The 20,595-nt window shown below is 36.4% G+C and overlaps 3 protein-coding genes across 6 annotated transcripts; 2 read left to right on the top strand and 1 right to left on the bottom strand.

The window, feature by feature from the left end:
- Positions 1–2,343: 2,343 nt before the first annotated feature.
- On the top strand, positions 2,344–4,572 carry LOC147551233 (putative F-box/LRR-repeat/kelch-repeat protein At1g11620). Its single transcript, XM_086671515.1, has 2 exons — positions 2,344–2,884; positions 3,258–4,572. Exons 1-2 carry the CDS (start codon positions 2,788–2,790, stop codon positions 4,430–4,432), a joined length of 1,272 nt encoding a protein of 423 aa, XP_086527641.1. The 5' UTR covers positions 2,344–2,787; the 3' UTR covers positions 4,433–4,572.
- Positions 4,573–8,401: 3,829 nt separating this feature from the next.
- GS2 (glutamine synthetase 2) lies at positions 8,402–12,403 on the top strand. Of its 3 annotated transcripts, none has more exons than XM_086666786.1 (15): positions 8,402–8,838; positions 9,342–9,606; positions 9,703–9,742; positions 9,846–9,949; positions 10,032–10,080; positions 10,193–10,299; positions 10,648–10,735; positions 10,811–10,939; positions 11,164–11,238; positions 11,342–11,395; positions 11,481–11,518; positions 11,629–11,788; positions 11,878–11,938; positions 12,043–12,225; positions 12,321–12,403. In XM_086666786.1, exons 2-14 carry the CDS (start codon positions 9,353–9,355, stop codon positions 12,180–12,182), a joined length of 1,299 nt encoding a protein of 432 aa, XP_086522912.1. In that variant the 5' UTR covers positions 8,402–8,838; positions 9,342–9,352; the 3' UTR covers positions 12,183–12,225; positions 12,321–12,403. The 3 variants fall into 3 exon arrangements, with proteins under 3 accessions (XP_086522912.1, XP_086522911.1, XP_086522913.1); XM_086666787.1 differs by having other exon boundaries at positions 8,441–8,838; positions 12,315–12,403; XM_086666785.1 differs by having other exon boundaries at positions 8,427–8,838; positions 12,043–12,403.
- A 281-nt stretch (positions 12,404–12,684) lies between these two features.
- On the bottom strand, positions 12,685–20,379 carry LOC147551235 (branched-chain-amino-acid aminotransferase-like protein 1). 2 transcript variants are annotated; one of them, XM_086666784.1, is made up of 19 exons: positions 19,352–20,379; positions 18,679–18,777; positions 18,526–18,597; positions 18,071–18,163; positions 17,707–17,844; positions 16,816–16,874; positions 16,487–16,589; positions 16,195–16,383; positions 15,990–16,090; positions 15,805–15,859; positions 15,620–15,706; positions 15,405–15,456; positions 14,300–14,385; positions 14,127–14,180; positions 13,881–13,964; positions 13,649–13,720; positions 13,258–13,338; positions 13,078–13,113; positions 12,685–12,934 (listed from the first exon to the last, which is right to left on the bottom strand). In XM_086666784.1, the coding sequence occupies exons 1-19, from the start codon at positions 19,436–19,438 to the stop codon at positions 12,806–12,808; spliced, it is 1,677 nt and encodes a 558-aa protein (XP_086522910.1). In that variant the 5' UTR covers positions 19,439–20,379; the 3' UTR covers positions 12,685–12,805. The 2 variants fall into 2 exon arrangements, with proteins under 2 accessions (XP_086522910.1, XP_086522909.1); XM_086666783.1 differs by having other exon boundaries at positions 20,008–20,237.
- Between the last annotated feature and the right edge of the window lie 216 nt (positions 20,380–20,595).

Raw genomic sequence — 20,595 nt, forward strand, 5'->3', positions numbered from 1 at the left:
ACGATAGAGACGGAATTGATTCAATACATTCAAAGAGCTTTCATTTCAGGTTCTATCGATCCTTCTATTAATCAGACGACTATTGCATTAATCCCAAAGTTAAGGAACCGAGTATGGTCTCGGATTTCAGACCAATAGCCCTTTGCAATACGGTGTACAAATTCATCACTAAACTTATTGCAAATCGGTTTCGACCTTATTTAGATGAGTGCATTTCGTGGACCCAAAACGCCTTTGTGCCAAACAGACAAATCATAGACATTATTATCATTTTCAAAGAACTATTGCACACTATGAATAAATCTACATCCAGAGAGGGCTTATTTTCTTTGAAAATGGACATGGCAAAGACGTATGATAGAGTTAGTTGGGACTTTCTTAACATAGTCCTTAAAGCTACTGGTCTGGATGGACCTATTTTAAATCTGATTATGTCTTGTATTACTACTGCGAATTTCAATATTCAGGTCAATGGTAAAAGGGTTGGAGATTTCTCGGGCTTTAGAGGCCTTAGGCAGGGATGCCCCCTTTCTACCTACCTATTTATTCTAGCCTCACAGTCACTCTCTCTCTTATTCCATTACTATGAATCACATAACATTTTTACAGGCTACAGAATCAATCCGTCTAGTCCCAACATTACACGTCTGCTATTTGCGGATGATCTGATTGTTTTTGGTATAAGAAATACACAAAATCTCAATGCTATTTTACAACTGATGAACCAATATTCTTCACTGTCTGGCCAAAAGGTAAATTTCTCCAAATCCTCTTTATTGTTCAATAGAGGAGTAGTCCATGAAATCAAAGATCAATTTGTGTCCCAACTCGAGGCTCCCATCATGACGGAGCATGAGAAATGCCTAGGAGCATTAATCCTCAAAAAAGGTAACAGAATTCAAAGTTACACTTGGTTAATTGATAAATTCAACACTTCACTGTCAAACTGGAAAAACAAGTTTATTTCACAAGTAGGGAAAACAGTACTTAAATCTATACTTTCAGCTTTTTGCACATATCTTTGTAGTTTTCAGGTATTGCCAAAGAAAGTAATTGAGGATCTCGAGAGAATAGAGAGAAATTTTTTGTGAAACCACACTGAAACATAATCAAGCTTCATTTCCTAAAATGGGATATACTCACTAGTCTTAAACACAAGGGTGGTCTAGGTATAAGATCAATCGACGAAGTCAATCTGGCTTTAATTACTAAAATGACATGGAGATTTGTGACTAATCACAACTTCATTTGGGTCAAATTACTAAAAACAAAATATCTCAAATCAGATGATTTTTGGAATGAAAGCAACCTCAGGGGCATTACATTTTTGGAAAGCAATAACAAAAACTAAAAGCACAATCAGGAACAATGTTATATGGATGATTGGTGATGGTACAAGTGTAAAGATCATAACAGACCCATGGATACCAGACATTCAAAACAACACTCTTATTCTTAACAATAATCTTCCTTCTAACATATTCTATGTGTCAGATCTGATCATAGAAAATCAACATTGTTGGAATATGGATCTCATCAATACATACTTTGATGCAACAACAATATCAACAATACTCAAAATTCAACTACTATCGACAAATCAGAAAGATAAATTGATTTGGTGTCCAGTAGAGAATGGAAAATTCACTACAAAGTCCTATTATACACAGATCAATAACTTACCCACTATCTCAGCAGAAGCAATTACTTTTCCTTTGAAATTATTTTGGAAAAAAAAACATGGACCCTAAAATACAGATTTTCATTTGGAAGATGGTGCATGATGAACTACCAACCATGGTTAACATTGGTAAAAGAGTACAACATATTGATCAAAGATGTAACCATGTACTGTAAATCAGTTGGAAGATAGACTTCACCTGTTTGGAGAGTGCCCCTGATTCAGAGAGCTGGCGATAAAGGCCGGTATTACTCACCTTCAACAAACAGTTCTGGATCTGGTTAGAATGTTATTAAACTTACTCGTTTCAAACCCAAACGAAGATATAGACTGGTTCAAAGTAACTTACCTGATGTGGGAATGGTGGAAAGCGAGAAATGATTTCCACTTTCAAAACAAAGAACCCGATCTGACCAGATGCTGCTGGAAATCAAAGGACCAACTAAGGTATGTCACTGAACTAGACCAAAATCCAAACCCTAACTCCCTTTTGCAGGTTAATAGGTGGATTCCATCTCCGACTGGAAAGATCAAGATAAACTTTGACGGCTCGTACAGAGACAGTATAACGTCATGCGCAACCATAACTAAAAATAGTGAGGGAGAAGTTATCGGTTCGAAAGCAAAGATCATTCAGCCACGATCGCCTATTTACAATGAGATGGTGGAATGAAGTTGGCCGTTGAATTAGGGTTGGATAGTTTTATAATGGAAGGGGACGCTAGGGTTTTAATCAACGCAATATCCACAGTTGATTCCGACATCCCGTGGAGGCTCACCAGAGATTTAGAAATAACACGTAATCAGGTGCGCGCGCTCCGCACGTGCAGCAGAATTTACAACAAGGACGCCCATATACTGGCGGCTTCGCTCTTAACCCCTCATCTTTAGATGATTGTGTTTTAGTCCTTTTATGTTAATTGTTTCCTGTTTTGATACTGAACATTGTTGGATCGATTGGAATATAGTTTGTTTCCCTCCCCCCCCCCGCCCCCCCCCCCCCCCCCCAAAAAAAAAAAGGAATTGGAGATTACAATCTTCGCGCCACCATCTTCCTTCTTTCTGCTCTCATCTAGGGGATTACAGAGATCACCACCACCACCATCATGAACGACAGAATGACCACCTTGAAAAGCCACAAAAACCCTACAGTTAACCAAATCTGGATTAGGAGCGTCAGAAGCAGAACAGTGAGAAGTGAAGGTACCTACTCATTATTCTCTCTTTCTCTCTCTCTAGATCTATATGATGTTTTTTTTTTGTTATACTGAGTAGTAGGGGGTTTGATTGTTTGTTTTTCAATCGGTTCTACTCTAGGGTTAATTTTTTGTTTTGATTTGGGGTGGTAGTTTTTTGAAGAGAATGACCTAATTTTGTATCTGAAAACGGCAATAACTAATCTCGATTCTAGATTTCAATTCATTGTTATTGGTTTCTAGATTATTATTATTCCATCATTTGGTAAAAAAAAAAAGAAGGATGGAGTATTGGTTTCTAGCTAGATTTCAATTCATTGTTTGTTTTAGAGAAGTTAAAAATTTAATATTTTGTTTTTTTCTTCTCTTTGTGTGTCCAGATGATGATTATTGTGTTATTAAGCCAACGGAAACAACAACAACAACAACAGTGATAGAAAACCTAGACAACAATCTTCTTGGTGAGATTCTAAAACGACTTCCTCCAAAAGATCTCGGTAGGTTGAAAGTTATCAACAATAGATGGTATTCTTTGATATCTGATCCTTTCTTTATTAACAAACATACTACTAGGAGTCTTCAAACCACTCCCTACCATGCTTGTAATTTCTTCTCGGAAGGTCTACATAGTGGAGATGTCATTCAACTATCTCTTGATCGATCTTCACCCAATCTCCTAACCGAAACCACTATTTTTCTGGGTGAAGAGGTTAACTCAATCATTGAAGCTAGTTGCCATGGCCTTGTTTTGGTGAAGAGGTATGCGTCCATAGTAACATTGTGCGTTTTCAACCCTTTAACTAAGGAACTAAAAAATATTCCATTTCCTTACAACCTTGAGACTTGTAGTTTCGGGTTAGTCCCAACTTCCTCTTCATCCTCCTCCTCCTCTCTCGATTATCACTACACTGTCGTTTGCATGGTTAGAGTAAAGTCGACTTTTGAGTTTAAGATTTTTATGTCAGAGAAAGGGTTTTGGAGAGATTGCCACGAGTCTACGAGGATAATTCACGGTAATTACTCGCTAGGGTACCAAACAACTTATAATCCTGTTTGCTTTCGAGGGACTATACATTGGTTAATTAAACAAGGATTTATTGTTGCATTTAATTTGGAAAAAGAAGAGAGTAGCATTATTGAAATACCAAAGAGTGTATTTGAAATGGTAGGTTTAATTAAGTATGAAGTTCAAACGGAAGGAGGTATACCCAAGTTCTGGTGGGTTCGTGCTTGGCTTGGAGTTGTAGATGATGAAATTAATCTTGCTGTTGTTACCCCAGAATATGAAATAGTAACTTGGGTACTCTGCGATTATGAAAACAAAAAGTGGAAAATTAAGAGGAAGGATGTGATAAAAACGGAGAGGGATCCTGAAGGTTACATTCATCCTATGTTCTTTGACGGTCTGAGATTTTTCTTAAATTTTAAAAAACTTCTATGTCTTAGAAGTAATAACTGGCAAGAACTTGATGTTGTAACTGGTGTTTTAAGATCTCTACTTGATAAAGGTCCCCAATATTGTTATCCTGGTATAAGCACACTCATTGAAGTTTAGAACAACAAACAAAGTACGACTAGGAAATTGTTTTGAATTTTGAGTATTTACTTTTGGTTGTAAAATAATTACGCATATTTATCGTACTGAGCATAACATAATCGTATAACTATGGGTAATTATTTCTATTTTCTTGCTTATCTGTTTCTCTTTTTTAACATTGGTATAAATTATTGGAATAGAATACTTGATGTAAGCACATGTTTGACATATCTACCACAGTTTTTCTTAGCTAAATTGAGTTGTATCTTGTTAGGGTTGTAAAATCAAATCGAGTGACAGAAAGAGCAAGACCGACTCGGTTCAATAGGGAGCACAACGAAGGCAAAAACCTTTGCAAACTTATCGCCTGACCTGCAAACTTATTGCCTGACCAAATTATGATTGCTGAGTGGAACCCGATATGTAAGCCCAAATGTTTAAGCATACTTGTGTTGTTCAATAACCCAATTTTAAATGTGCCGTGGTGCTTATGAGCAACCCAATGTATCAACATCTCAATTAACTTTTCGAAGAAGCTCGTTCCTCCCATAGATTGTCAACAAATGAAGAATTGGTTGTTGTGGTGTACTGGTGTCCCTATATTAAGCTTATTCCTCTCATAGAGTGTCAACAAATTGAATGAATATTAAGATAGGGGGATGGTCAGGTTTACACTAAGTTATTTGTGCTCGTAGCCTGTATGAGTCCAACTCTCATAGAGTGTCAACAAATGAACAAGTGGTTGTTGTAGTGTCCCTATATTAAGCTTTGTGTGCTTTGATATCACTAAGGCACGTCTGACAACGAATCGATAACCAATGAGTCTGATATAGTTGTCGGACTCATACGGGCTATGAGCACAAACAACTTGACAACTTAATGTAAACCTCACCATCCCACTATCTTAATGTTCATTCAACTCTCCGTAAGTGTTTGGTTCGCCTCACTTGATGGTTGACAAATAGCAAAGGGATGGTTGACAACGGTCGTGGACAACCTTGACGACAATCTTCTCCGTGAGATTTAGCGCTTGTGCCTGCTAAAACTTTAGGTGGATTGAAAGTTATCAACAAAAGATGGCATTCTTTGACATCTGATCCTTCCTTTATGAACAAACATACTACTTGTAGTCTTCAAACCACTCCTTATAGTGCTTATAATTTCTATGCGACATGCATGTTTTACTCCTGGAAGATCACTCAAATATCTCTTGATCGCTCTTCACCCAATCTACTTCGTGAAACCACATTTCTCTAGGCGAAAAGGTTGATTCATCACTAATTAATGCTAGTTGGCATGGTCTTCTTTTGGTTGATCTCACAATATACATATCAAAAAGATATGCTTGCATATCAACATTGTGCATTTTCAACCCTTTAACAAAGACAAAGAAACTTATTCCATCTCCTTACAAGTGTAAATCTTTTACATTCGGGTTAGTCCCAACTTCCTCCTCCTTCTCTCTCGATCACTACAGTGTGGTTTGCTTGGTTTCCGAAAAGACGGGTTTTCAGTTTAAGATTTTTATGCCAGAGAAAGGGTGTTGGAGAGGTTGCAACAAGTTCACAAGGATAAGCTACCGTAATGGCTTGAAAGGGAACCAAACATTTTATGATCCTGTTTGCTTTCGAGGGACTGTACATTGGTTAATCGAAAATAGATATATTATTGCATTCAACTTGGATAAAGAAGAGAGTAAGATAATTGAAATGCCAAAGAGTGTATCTGAAATGCCGGTAACGAACACATATTGGTTGTCTTGTACTTGGTTTGGAGTTGTAGAAGATGAAGTTAATCTTGTTGTGGTTATCTCAGAACATGAAATAGTAACTTGGGTACTCCATGATTATGAAAACAACAAGTGGAAAATTAAGAGAAATGATGTGATAAGAACGGCGAATAATACTGACTCTTGGATTCGACTCATGTTCTTTGACGGTCAAAGATTTTTCTTAAATTTCAAAAGCTATCAATATGGTTGGAAACAATATTGGCTAGAGCACAATATCGTAACTGGCGTTTCAAGATCTCTATGTGTTACAGGCTCCAGACATTGTTTTCCTTGTATGAGCTTTCTCTGAGGTTTAGCCGTTTAGAGCCGCAACCAAAGTTTGATTAGGAACTTATTATGAAAGTTGAGTACTTACTTTTGGTTGTAATTGCTGCACTGAGTTCTGATACTTGCTAAATTGAACCCGTTTGTAGTTTTTCTTTCTTCAGACTTTTATCAGTTTGCGGATCCTTTGATGCAAGTATAGTTGAATTATGTCATGCTCAAAATACATATTATGTTTTGAATCTATGACAGTGGACTTAATTTATTTATATGTATAGTGGTATTTAGTGATGAAGATCCATTCTTGAAAAGAACTATATATTTATTTCCAAATATTTTGGTCACTTTGTGATGGATTGCGATTTATATATAAGCAAATGCAACAACTAGAATGAGAAGAACTAAAAAAAAAATGAGAAGAAGGCAGGATGGAAGGGGGGTATTGGTTGTTTCATTGAGCTCACTTCTGAAGGGTTTTAGAACATCTCCAATGCGACAATTTAGAAACTTTGAGTGCTACATAAGATTGTAGGGTTTTTCCTTCAAAATTTTCTCAAAACACAAAAAAACTTAACTTTGATCTTTAAGATGATGTGGCGGTAGTTATTTTGAGATATATACTTTTTGAGTTTTGCATAGGAGATGCTCATAGCAAGGGATTAGTTTTAGTTCTTACCTAAAAAATGACCTTAACTTCGAAACGTGAGAAGCACATGAGCACCATTCCGAACGTCTAACCTCTACGTGATGAGTTTTGAAGAGAGAAATCAACGTTAGAACAAGGACTGTGGTTAGATCCAGATCCCCGAAACATGAAAGAGATTGAAGAATCAGATTTCTTTTTTAAGGGCTAAAATAACTTCTTTTAACTTTTTCACCCCATATTGTGGGGTGGCTTCCAAAAGATACGAAGAATCTGATCTGGTGAGCTCAATCCGGTTGCCAGGGTCCAATTCAGACTTCAGTCCATGGGAGCCTCCGAGCGAGTGAGAAGCAAAGCCTAACCGACCCGGTTGCATGGACAAGCAGAACACGAGCTAAACTTCCGCATACGAATGACCTGACCCTTATGAGTGTCTGACGATACTCGACACGTTAGCCCGACCATTCGAGTGCACTTAGTGTTTCAACAACTGAATTTAAGATGGGGTGTGGTGCTTATAAGCAATCCAATTTTTGGACATCCCAATTTAACTATGCTTATAAGCCCCCTCTCTAGAGTGTAAACAACTTGAACGAGTGGTTGTTCTTGTGTCCCTGTGTCAAGCTTCTTGTGCTTTTATATCATTAGGGCCAGCCTCGAAACCGACTGGTATTAAGTCTGATGTAGTTTGACTGATGAGTCTGATGAAGTTGTCGGGCGCATACCGGCTATCAGCACCAAGATTTTAAATGTAAGTCTGACCTGATTGCCACACGTTAATCATCTAAGACTAATTTGTTCCTCTGCCCCGATAAAGTTAAGAATTTGGTATTGTCCGGCCCAGTAACATAGTTATAAAAATATTCTGCTTTTGCTGCATGTAAGTACTGACTGACTACCTTTATTTAATTTATTAATTATACTATGCTCTTCTTGACTTTTATTGTTTAAATGTTACTTATAATAGTTCAATCATTTCTTATTAGCAAAATTCATTACTCTTATTATCTGACGTCAAATAAAAAATCATATAAAATACAAGTAATTTAAACGAAGACTTTTTTTATCAGCTATACCCTTTTTCTAATGCAAAGGAATCTTTCACATTTTTTCTCGCTCAAAAAAACATAAATTATTGAACTTTAGTACTGAAATAATTGATACGTGTAATTTCGCTCAATACATGAATGAACCAGAGTTATTATGGTAAAAATTAGAAATATTGAATTCGGTTACCATCAATCAATTGAGTAAATTGAACTTAGATGGGTTAAAAATGGAATATATTAATGAACATATGAGGACAAGAACATGAACATTGATCCCCAAACAAAATTGGTAGCGAATAATAAAAAAAATTGTTGTGAAAGAAGATGAGAGAGAGAAAGAGAGAGCCTTATCTTGATAGGTTTTTAGGGCAGGAAAGTCTCCTCCTTGTGAGACCAAAAAAACAATTTTCCTCCACCCAAAGACTATACCCCTTATCTATAAAGAAAAGCCAATGACCCTTTCCATCTCCTCTTCTACTACTAGTCTAGTACTAGTACTATTATATAAGCCTTCACTCATTCAATTACCATCCTTTGTTTTAAAACCCTCTTTCTCTCTCTAGAATTTCTTCTTCAACGTTTGAAGAGTGAGAATACAAACAACTTCTGACGTTCTCTCCAACTTCAGAATCTCCGCCATTTTCTCTCTCTCTCTCTCTCTCTCCACCTCTTTCCAGTAAGTCATTTTTGTTTCTCAAATTACTGCTCCTGTTTATGAAAATTGAGATATCTCTGATCCACTTACTCACTGATATTTCAGTAATCTGACACCCACCCACACTCACAAACACTCACTTGTAGTCGGAATCTGACACACCGGAAACCTCCTGGCCGGAGTTACCCACTACCCAGGTCGTTTTTTTCATTTGAATCACTAGATCACATAAGAGTGTTTGTTTTAGTGACCAAAAAGTGTTGATTTTGAGCTACTTTTCCGATCAATTAGGAGTATTTTAGTCAACTTGTTAAAGGTAAAAATACTTTCAGTATTAAAATGAGAAAAGGGTAGTGAGTGATAGTCGGACCCAGGTGTCCGAAAGCACAAAAAAGTTGTTGAATTTTCCCAAGTTAGAGGAAATTTTTGAAGTTTCTATTGTCGGATTTAGCGAACCGACAGACTAGATTAAAAGTTCTTTTTTTTTTGATTTTTTGGTACTACCCGGATTTTCGAATTTTCAGTTTAGGTGAAGATGGCACAAATATTGGCACCTTCAATGCAATGGCAGATGAAGATAACAAAACCAACAACAAATGCAAATCCCATTACAGCAAAGATGTGGAATTCTCTAGTGTTGAATCAGAAAAGAAGGGCAGCTCCGAAAAGTTCGGCTAAGTTCAGAGTTATGGCTTTGAAGTCTGATGGAAGTACCATTAACAGGGTTGAAGACCTTCTAAACTTGGATGTCACACCCTACACTGATAAGATCATCGCCGAGTACATCTGGTATAAAATTATAACCTATTAGTTTCTTAAGTTGTCCACATACTGAATGATCTTGATTTCGCCGAATATAATGAACTATATTGTGTTTTGGATCAGGATTGGTGGGACCGGGATCGATGTACGTAGCAAATCAAGGGTATGATCAACTTCACTTTCTTGTTTTTGTTAAGTATTTGATGATAATTTGCGATATTTTGTTTCTTTGTAAATTGTACTTAGAAGTTCTGCGTTTTCTTTAGACAATCTCGAAGCCGGTTGAACACCCCTCTGAGCTTCCCAAGTGGAATTATGATGGATCAAGTACTGGTCAAGCTCCTGGAGAAGATAGTGAAGTAATTCTATAGTAAGTTCCTGTAAAAAAGAAACAAAAATTTTTTGTATTTCCGGTGGCACTCGGGGATGTTTATTCTTGTTTTTGTTTTCAGCCCTCAGGCAATTTTCAAGGACCCCTTCAGAGGTGGTAACAACATCTTGGTGAGTATAAAACCAAGAAAGCCCTAGTTGATATTAAATCTGTTATCTTGTACTATGTTTTTACTCCTTTTTCTCTTCGTATAATTTTAATAGTAATTTTTGTACAATGAAGGTTGTATGTGATGCATACACTCCAGCTGGAGAACCTATTCCGACTAACAAACGACACAAGGCTGCTGAAATTTTTGCTAACCAAAAGGTTGTCGATGAAATCCCATGGTAAGTTTCTTACAAGCTTAGACCGTTTCTTTATTTCTTTCGTCATTTCTTTTATTTTGGATATGGAACTACTTAGTTGATTCCTGCGCCACTCTGCTAGCTCAGGGTTCGGTCCTGGCAGATGCTCAAGTCTCGGGCCAAACTACTTATTAGATTAGTTGGTGAATTTGTTATTTTCAAACACTTATGAGTGACGAATTGGTTTTACGCCTATGAATTGGTCTTCAGAGATAAAGCTATGATTGTGTTTCGTCGATTTCATGGAGAATTAAAAGTTTTAAATTTTATATTTCTATCCAAGTCTTGGTTATGGAAGAGTTTTAATGAGTCGTGTTTATCTGGAAATAGGTTCGGTATAGAGCAGGAGTACACCTTGCTCCAAACCGATGTGAACTGGCCTCTTGGTTGGCCTGTTGGAGGGTACCCTGGTCCACAGGTAACCTTGTATTCCATGATTGTTAATTCAACTCATTCGATGGATCAATAATGCAATAGCTAATTACTTATTCAGGGTCCTTATTACTGTGGTGCTGGAGCTGACAAGTCCTTCGGAAGAGACATATCAGATGCTCACTACAAAGCTTGCTTATATGCTGGGATTAACATTAGTGGAACAAATGGAGAAGTTATGCCTGGCCAGGTTTGCTCTCTTTTCTACTCTTTTCTTATGCAGTTCTAAATTTATACTAAAATGAATTTAACTTTTTCGAAATTATAAGACATTGCACTTGCCTTCGTCAGGTTTGCTCTCTTTTCTATTCTTTTCTTATGCAGTTCTAAATTTATAGTAAAATGAGTTTAACTTTTTCGAAATTACAAGACATTGTACTTGCCTTCGTCGTTAACTAGAGCTATATAATGCAGTGGGAGTATCAAGTAGGTCCAAGTGTTGGCATTGAAGCTGGAGATCACGTATGGTGTTCTCGGTATATTCTTGAGGTAATTTGCGAACATGGTTGAATGACATTGATCTTACAGCATTCGATGGATTGACTTTTGAAACAAACTCTAACCCCTTTATTCTTGTATTTTTGTCTAACAGAGGATCACTGAACAAGCTGGTGTTGTTCTAACTCTTGATCCAAAACCAATAGAGGTAATTGACAACACCCAATTCGGTTTACTGTGTTCATTCATTTAAAAACGAGAGAATTATGTCTTTTGTTCTTTTTTTGTTACAGGGTGACTGGAACGGTGCAGGATGCCATACTAATTACAGGTAAATACTAATAGTCTACCATTACTTTGGAAATCAAAACTTTGGTGTATGATATTTCGTCTCTAATGTTCAAATTCATTTTAACATTGATCATGATGCTCTGGTTGCAGTACAAAGAGCATGAGAGAGGAAGGAGGATTTGAAGTGATAAAGAAGGCGATTCTGAATTTGTCCCTTCGCCACAATGTGCACATCAGTGCCTATGGAGAAGGAAATGAACGAAGATTGACAGGAAAGCATGAAACAGCTGATATCAACACCTTTTCTTGGGTATGCTTGATTACCTTCACAGATTCGAATTTAACTTGAAAGATGCACAGGTTCAGTTTCTAATGATATTTTACTGTCGCATTTCTTAGGGTGTGGCCAATCGTGGTTGCTCGATCCGTGTGGGGCGTGACACTGAGAAAGAAGGCAAAGGTGTGTATAAATGCAGTTATTTATTATTACTGTTCGCAGTACACGCTAAGATGTCTCCATTCGACCTGCTCATTCACAACAACAATCTTTTGATCTTTGATTAGGTTACTTGGAAGACCGTCGTCCAGCTTCAAACATGGACCCATATGTAGTAACAGGATTACTAGCAGAGAGTACCCTACTTTGGGAACCAACACTTGAGGCTGAAGCTCTTGCTGCCCAGAAACTCCAATTGAAGGTCTAAGAAGTTGTTTCAGATTAGCTCAAGGGATCTCAGAAAACAACCGGTTGGGAAATCAAAGATCGAGTCAATGTTGCCTTCTTTCTACTCTGTTCATTCATATTTTCATCTCAAAAAATCCCTTCTTTTTTGAAGTTTCAGGTACTTTTATGTTCAAGCTTTCGAAAGCAAACCCTAAGAGCCAAGACATTTTGGGCATTTAATGATCTAATGAACATTTCTATGCATTCATGGACATGTTCATTGTTACTGTATTTAAGTTTTCTGGGTGTTCTCTGGAATTTCGTACTATTTCTAGTTGACAAACCTTTATATTTTGACCCAAGTCCACTCCAATTCAGACATAAGAGTCCGACAAAAACAAACATTTCAAAATCAACCCAAAATGAGACCATTCTGAATATTTAGACGACTAGACGAGTCATATTGAGTTAAAAAACAAAACAACATTAGACAAGTAGTTTGAGGTCTGATCATAAGCTAACATTTCGTGACAGGGCTGAAATTTCAACTCCTAATCGACATAAATTGTCGACTCCCAACTTTATTATTGAATATTTTTTCATATGTTCATGGGTTCATGGACAGAAAGCAAGATGAAATCAAGTACATAATTGAGGGCTTAATTAAGCCTTAGAATACGTGGGAATAGGTACACCTAACTCAGCTGTGACAATCTTGTAAGCCTTCTGCAACCTCTGTGTTACGGGGCCGACTTTTCCATCCCCAATAACGCGTCCGTCGATCATTACAACCTGAAAGTAGGAACTCTAATTGATATAAATTCGAGAAGGAATATTCGAAATAGTAACAGAAAAGTCATTTCGAACTAGAGAATAGGTTCTTCGGAGCACATGCGATAAAAAATGTGGTTAGTGTTCAAGTGAAGGGAACATACCGGGGTGAGTTCTCCCATCGTTCCTGTCGTCCATACCTGTGAGCCAAATGATTTCTAATTACTTCTATTTCGAACGGAGAAAAGAATAAACGGTTTATGTACCCAAAATGCAGGTGTTTTTCTGTTCAAGTAATGAAATGCTTCTATCTTAAATTGCTTCATCAATGGTGAGTAACAAACCTCATCTGCTGTATGGAATTCAGATAGACTTATGTTCCTTTCCTGTAACACCAAATTTTCTTTCACCACAAGATCCATCACCTGCAACCCAAGGAATAGATCTATGAATCAGTAACCTAAATTTGACAAGCTCGCCATAATAAGATACTAGTAAAAGAAACCATCGTAAGATGCTGCTAGAAGCGAACACGTTGTAGGCTTATGTTTGATATGCTTAGGGGTTAAAAAATTGCGCGAGAGTGAGAACCCGTCAGTATACCTGAGTTCTGAAAGAACCCGTCAGCACCTGAAGCCCGAAAGTTGATGGGCCGGGCTCAGGTATAGGAGTGCATAGTGAGGGTTTGGAGCAAGTTCAAGGCACCTTATATAGATGGAAGTTAACAGAACTTACGGTTGCTCGAGTTATGCCAGGAAGGCAGTAATCAGCGGTAGGCGTCCGAACAATGCCTTTCTTCACTAAGAACTGCACCATGAAACAGAATATCCTCTTTAGTTTGGAGAGAGTGGGAATGCGATTACGTATCTACTATAAAAATTGTGTGGAATGATTTAGAAGAACTAATGTCGATATAAAGGAATTCTACATCCCCATGATAGCTGTTATATAAAGAGATTGGTCTCACAATGTTTGTAGCATTTGTCTCTGACACAAAGCCATCTTTGTCTAGCATTATTGCATCTTCTGCTTTTGCTAGATTTCCTTCTACCTGCACCAGAGCCCGAACCCATAATAAACAAGAATTCGATTGCTTAATCTTTTGTGTATCTCGGACACGTATGAATCATCATAGTGGATATTCATCCTTCTCCTACTATATATATTGCTTCAAGAGAAGAGAAGATGTCGCCATATCTAGATTAGAACGAACCTTCGCAAGAATGTTATTGAGAAGATTGTTGTGGTGAATCTTTGAATCCAAACTCTGCAAATGGTAAACCCAAAGTTTTAGATTATGAACAAAGTACAACAATTAGGATACATCCTTCATAGTACAAACTTGCATCTAATTGATTTCTCAACCAAGTACACCAAAAGTCTTACATTTGGTGAATTTCGGCGTGTGGTAGCAGTCACGAGAGTTATACCACTAGTATTATCATAAACAGGTGGTTTCCACTCAGCAAGCACTGCCAAAAAAATGAAGTTCTTCAGTACCAAAATGTATAGATCTGGGAATAAAGCATAAATATCAAAAGGATTAGGGAGAATTTGACATACACCCCCACTATTATATGAATATTAGGACTACACCCCCACTTTTTGAAAACTTTTGATATACACCCCCACCTGGACGGAAACCGTCAACTCAGAGTTAAGTTGGGTGTGTGTGAAACACACGCGCCAACCATGACGATTTTACCCTTTTGTAGATGTTGAAATATTTTGAGCGATTTTGACATACACCCCCACTATTATATGAATTTTTGGACTACACCCCCATTTTTTGAAAAAACAAAATTTTTCAATTTGCCCTCCAACGATCATCTTTTATCTTTTTTCTTATAAACTTATTTATCTTAGACAAGCTAAAAGATCAAAGCGAAAGAACTTATTTATCTTATATGTCAAATGAGATAAATAAGTTCCTCCCATATAAGATAAATAAGTTCTTTCGCTTGATATCCCAAATAGTTCCTCCCATCTTTTCTATAGTTTGATATCTCAAATAGTTCTTTCGCTTTGACCTTTTTAGCTTGTCTAAGATAAATAAATTTATAAGACAAAAGGTAAAAGATGATCGTTGGAGGGCAAATTGAAAAATTTTGTTTTTTTCAAAAAAATGGGGGTGTAGTCCAAAAATTCATATAATAGTGGGGGTGTATGTCAAAATCGCTCAAAATATTTCAACAACTACAAAGGAGTAAAATCGTCATGGTTGGCGCGTGTATCCAACTTAACTCTGAGTTGACGGTTTCCGTCCAAGTGGGGGTGTATACCAAAAGTTTTGAAAAAGTGGGGGTGTAGTCCTAATATTCATATAATAGTGGGGGTGTAGGTCAAATTCCCCCAAAGGATTACTGTGTCGAAATTGAGTAATAATTCAGAACTAGAGCAGACAATAGTTCATTGATGAAGAAAAAGTGTCAAACAATTCAAATTCAAAATATCGTAATAATACATTGTTAATGAATGAAAGTTTTGTTACCAATTAATGTACATCCATATAGATTGAATCCTGGACTCATTCCTGAAGTGACCTAAAGAAAATAAGAATGACAAGTTACTGCACGTTCAAACGAGCTTCTACTTTTGAAACTTGAAGTCGATCTAGTTCGACTTTTAACAGCATAATTTGCTCTCTTAATTGCAGTTGTGCATGAGAGATTCACAAACAAATGAGGTGAAGTTTGTGAAGATTACCTTTCTACCACGCGTTAGAGTGAGTCTGATATGTGCATTATCGAACATGCCATTCGTAATGAGGGTTTTGAAAATTGCTCCCTTTACCTGTAAAACATTTCGACAAGGAAGTCGTAACTTTTATGAGATAATAGTTGAGAAAAAGAGGTATCTATCGTTTTAATTGATAAGTTTCAAATTTGCACCTCTTCACGAGTTGGAACATTAGCAAAAAACAAAGCTTCTGCGGAGTCAAACAACCTAACAATATAACAACCAATATTTTAGAACACGAATGGATATAGGGTACCAGAAGTAGACAGCAAAAAGCTGATAAAATGCATTGAACAATCATAGAAAAAGTTATTATTATTATTATGGTTTCACTAACCGATCTAAATGTTCATCAAGCTTAAAAACCTTCCCGCTGTAAACTCGAAGGCCTTCCCATACTGCATCACCACCTTGGACGACCGAGTCAAGTACTGAGACCTTTAACCAATTACATGATAAGATTAAGATATGATAACATCAATGTTTTATATTAAATTTCAAGTCAACCAACAAGTATACATATAATTTGAATTAATGAGTACCTTGGCATCATTACGTGGTATAATCTCGTTACCAACCCAAACAAGAATCTTGTCGTTGGCAGGAACAGGTAAAGGAGGAAGAGGTAAAGAGGGTCCTAAGTTAGCAAACGTCCTCCTAGTTTTCCGCTTAAGCATGTTATAGAAAGGAAGACTTTGCTCAAGCAAGTCGTATAGCGAAGATGGAAGAGTCTGAAAAAAGAAATAAACATATTTACACATGCACACTGAAGCTTCTGCTTTCTGGCCATGCTACAAATTTTGGATTCTAGATAATGATGGAAAGGAAACACACCGCTGGATACTCCCTTGATGGTTTAAAACATGTCGATTTATGCACACTGGTGTACCACCATGGAGCCCAAACCCCGTCTACTGGTTTTGGACCAGCTTCCCATCTGAAAAAATTGGAAGCTATCAATATTGACAGAAATAAACAAACAAGAGAGATTGCCTATAATGAATTTGAACATATACTGTCTTTTCAAATTCACGAAAAATTCTCTATAACATTCTGTCCTAGAAATGAAGCAAAAAAAACAAACAAGAGCTCTTCTATCAAGAGCACATTGTATCTATAGAGAAGTAATTAAAGGCCTGTCGCCTAGATAATAGATTTCATACTTAAGCATTGATGTCTGAAAAGGAATGTCCAAGTCTTCACAAAGACCACGCAGTACTGGCTGCATACACATGAAAAGTAGGCCTATTAGGAAATGTTAATCCACATAGTACGATGTAAAATGCTCATACACTGCGGGAATAGTCCCACATAGACAAAGGAAAGTCTCATAACCAAGTAAACAATATATAGGACTTCTTCACTTAATTGCTTTTGAGTTGGATGCCCACAAACTTAATACAGTATTAGAGTTAAGCCTAGTATCCACGCATGCTCCACATCACCCAACAAAGAGAAATGTGTTAGACTCAGAAGTTGCCAAACATCAGGCGTTTTGTGAGAATAGTCTCACATTGACAAATCTCATCCTCAAGTAAATAATATTTGTCCACCCGTCTTTGGTGCAGTGGTTGGACACCCCTCTTAAGCACACGAGGTCGTGGGATCGAGTCTCGGTGGAAGCAGTTTGTCATGAAGATTTATCCCATGCAATTTAGGTTATTAATAAAGTAAATAATGTAATAAATTTGTCGGGCTTTAGGCCTCTTTCATGTTGTTGGGCTTTAGGCATCTTTCATTCATGGCGGTTATCGTGCTTATCACATCTTCATGATGTATCAATGCCTTGTAACGACTAACGTAGATCGTAGTCGAATTCTCAAAAAAATAAAATAAAAAAACAAACCTATTGCCTCTCTTTCGTTGTCATTTGGTTTTGAACTTTTGATTTCTACCAACAACTTAATATATATACTAGTCTTATTCTTCTTTCTTTTTGAAACTTCAAGTGAACATAAATTGAGAAAAATATGTACAAATCCCCGATAGAAAGCCTCTAGGAGAACAATATTCATATTCAAGAAAATGTATTCAGTTCGAAATCTATATAAAACCTCGGGATTTTGTTGAAGGTCCTCCGCATCAATGATAGCCGGAGCCTGCCCGAGCTCACAAAGTTCACTGTATATGGAGACCAAGTCTGATAAACCCAACTCAAGGAAAGATGGTGGCACAACTTTGTTAAAGGATGGCTGCCAATAAATGAAAGAGAGAAAGAGATCACAAGAAGTTAAGAACAAAAGGAATACATCAAACAAGGATATTATGCAACCAACAAAAACTGATTTGCTTCCAAGTTCTTAATACCAAAAAATTCTGAAAATAGATTTGAAAAGTTGACCTTAAAACAAGACATAGAATCCATTTTCTTCTTCAATATACTGTTTCAATGACCCAAAAATTCAATGAGCATCTTACCAAAATATGAAGGGGGTTTCTTATCAATATAAAGTGTTTTCCTTTCTTCATCAAGTCATTTGTCAGTCCTGGTACCCGTTGTTTTGCTATATGCTGCACAAACATGAAACAAAGGAAAAAGTAAGAGAAATCAAAAAGCACCGTCTGGAAGAATAGGTGCACACGTATGTAGAAGGCACTTCCGTTTGGGCTAGACCATAAGGTCCATATATTTCAATATGCCTTCTGAATTTAGTCTAGATATAACTAGTCCCTGTAGCAAATTACTTTCATATTATTTCGTGGTCACAAAGATATTGATCGTTGAGGTAATATCCGAAGTCATTTTCCTAGAAGATCCGTAGAAAATCGATCCAGAAGGCACGCTTTTACAATGAAAAAACAAAAGGTTCAATCCTGATTTTTTGTTGAACTCTTTATACATGTTATCTATGACCCAAAAGCTTGTGACATACCTTGCAATACCGATATCTCTTTTCTCCTGGACCAAAAATCACCTTTTCAATGACCCTATTGCCATCGGAATCCTAATCCATAACAAATAATTAGTCTGATTATCAAGTACATGAAAAAAGTAAAATTAGATGATATGGCTCATTTTTACTTACCATTGCGGAAAGGAGCTCCTCACGATATGGCCGTTCTACACCCATCACTCGAACAAAATTTGCATAAAGAGGTTCATCGAGCACTTCAATATCGTCTCTCTAGTAAAAAGTCACATGAAACAAAAGGATGACAAAACTTTCAGCAACCAAGAGCTACATCAGACTTGAGCCCATGCTCGATTAAGTAAGCAAGAAACGAAAAGAGGAGCAAATTTGAATTTCGAATAACATTAACAAAATGAAATAAAATACATCACAACCAAAAACATTAAGAAAAGATCATCTTCATTGTATTCATTAATCATGAACTAACCATCTTTATACTTAGTAAGTAAAGACATCAATCACTTCACTGAAATTCCAACTTTTAATTTCTTGAACATAATCTAAGTTAATAATGAACAAAATGAAGATAGAAGCACAATAGTGAACCATATCAACCGTAGTACTTATTTCAACTACAAGGGAAGATTCATCATAAATATCACCAATCAAGAACATCAAAGTCAATTTGAAGAAAACCACGACAAATTCCAGAGATTACCTCGTCGACCCATTTCACAAAACTATCATCATCCGAAAATTCCTCATAAACCCACTAGTTATCCACAATTTTAAGCATAAAAAAGACAAGTGCTGAGAAGATTAAGCAGAAATGGGTGGGTTTGTGAACCTGAGCAAAAGAGTACATGAGAGTGGTACTTAATGACATTGCAGCAGACCATGAATGAATTACTTCCATTTCGCGCTCTTCTTCCATTGATTGCTCTTGAGATTTCAAAAGCTATACCCTATCTAAAGTTCTCTACTGTTTGTGGCTTCCTCAATTGAGAAGAAGAAATCATCTAGTATTTACACACAGTTGGTTACAAAATTCTTACCAAAAAGACTATGAATTTTCCTTGAGAAAGAATTATCTTAATAGAAACATTAAGAAAGATTATTTTATAAAAGTAGTAGAAGAATATCTTAAATATATCTTCAAAGATACTCATCTTTGTGACATCAATCACATCCCTGTAAATCCCTGTTTTAATTTCTTCAACAAAATCTAATGGATGAGGTAGACCAAAGTAAGCAAATCTTTACAAAATGAAGAAAGTATCAAAACCTAGTAATGATTTTGAGTGCATGAGAAGATTCAGTATAAATATCACAAATAAGAGCTTCAAAGTCAACTTTTAAAGAAAACCTAAGACTACCCATTTCACAAAACTATCATCATTCAAAAATTCAAGGTAAACCCACTAACTATTCACCATTTTAAGCATGAAAAAGCCAAGTAAGGAGAAGATTAAGAATAAATTTGGAGATGGGTAGGTTTAGAACCTGAGCAAAAGAGTACATTAGACTGGTACTTAATGATCTTGGAGCAGACCATGAGTGAATTACTTCAACTTCTTGCTTTCCTTCCATTGTTGAGGAGCTCAACTCTGTGTTTTTTTTTTCAGAACTAAACTCTGTATAGTTGTTTGATTTTGTCTGAGAATTGAGAGCTTTAAAAAAGTTAGTCAGATATGGACATATGGTGATAGTGATGAGATCCAATGCTTGCAAAGACATTTAGTTGAAACTTTATACAAAAAATTATAATTTAATTACTCAGTAATGATCTTTTTTTTATGATTTAATGATCTTTTTAATTGATTAACAAATAAATATTGTATAAAATCATGTTCATTTCCACTATAATATTACTATAACCAAGTCTTTGCCTTAATAAGAAAGTAATTTTAGATTGGGCACACATCTCAATTTCAACATCTTGATTAATTAAATAAGTACTTGTTTATTGTCATGTCTGATGTAGATTGATGATGGTGAAGTTTTTGTTCTTAGTGACCAATCTAAATTATAGAGTTAGAGATGGACGGTTCATATTAATTCAGAAGGTGGGTCATACAAATGGAAATAACA

Source organism: Eschscholzia californica, unplaced genomic scaffold, assembly GCF_041429995.1.
Source record: "Eschscholzia californica isolate CP2 unplaced genomic scaffold, dmEscCali1.0.p SCAF_3, whole genome shotgun sequence".
Lineage (NCBI taxonomy): Eukaryota > Viridiplantae > Streptophyta > Magnoliopsida > Ranunculales > Papaveraceae > Eschscholzia > Eschscholzia californica.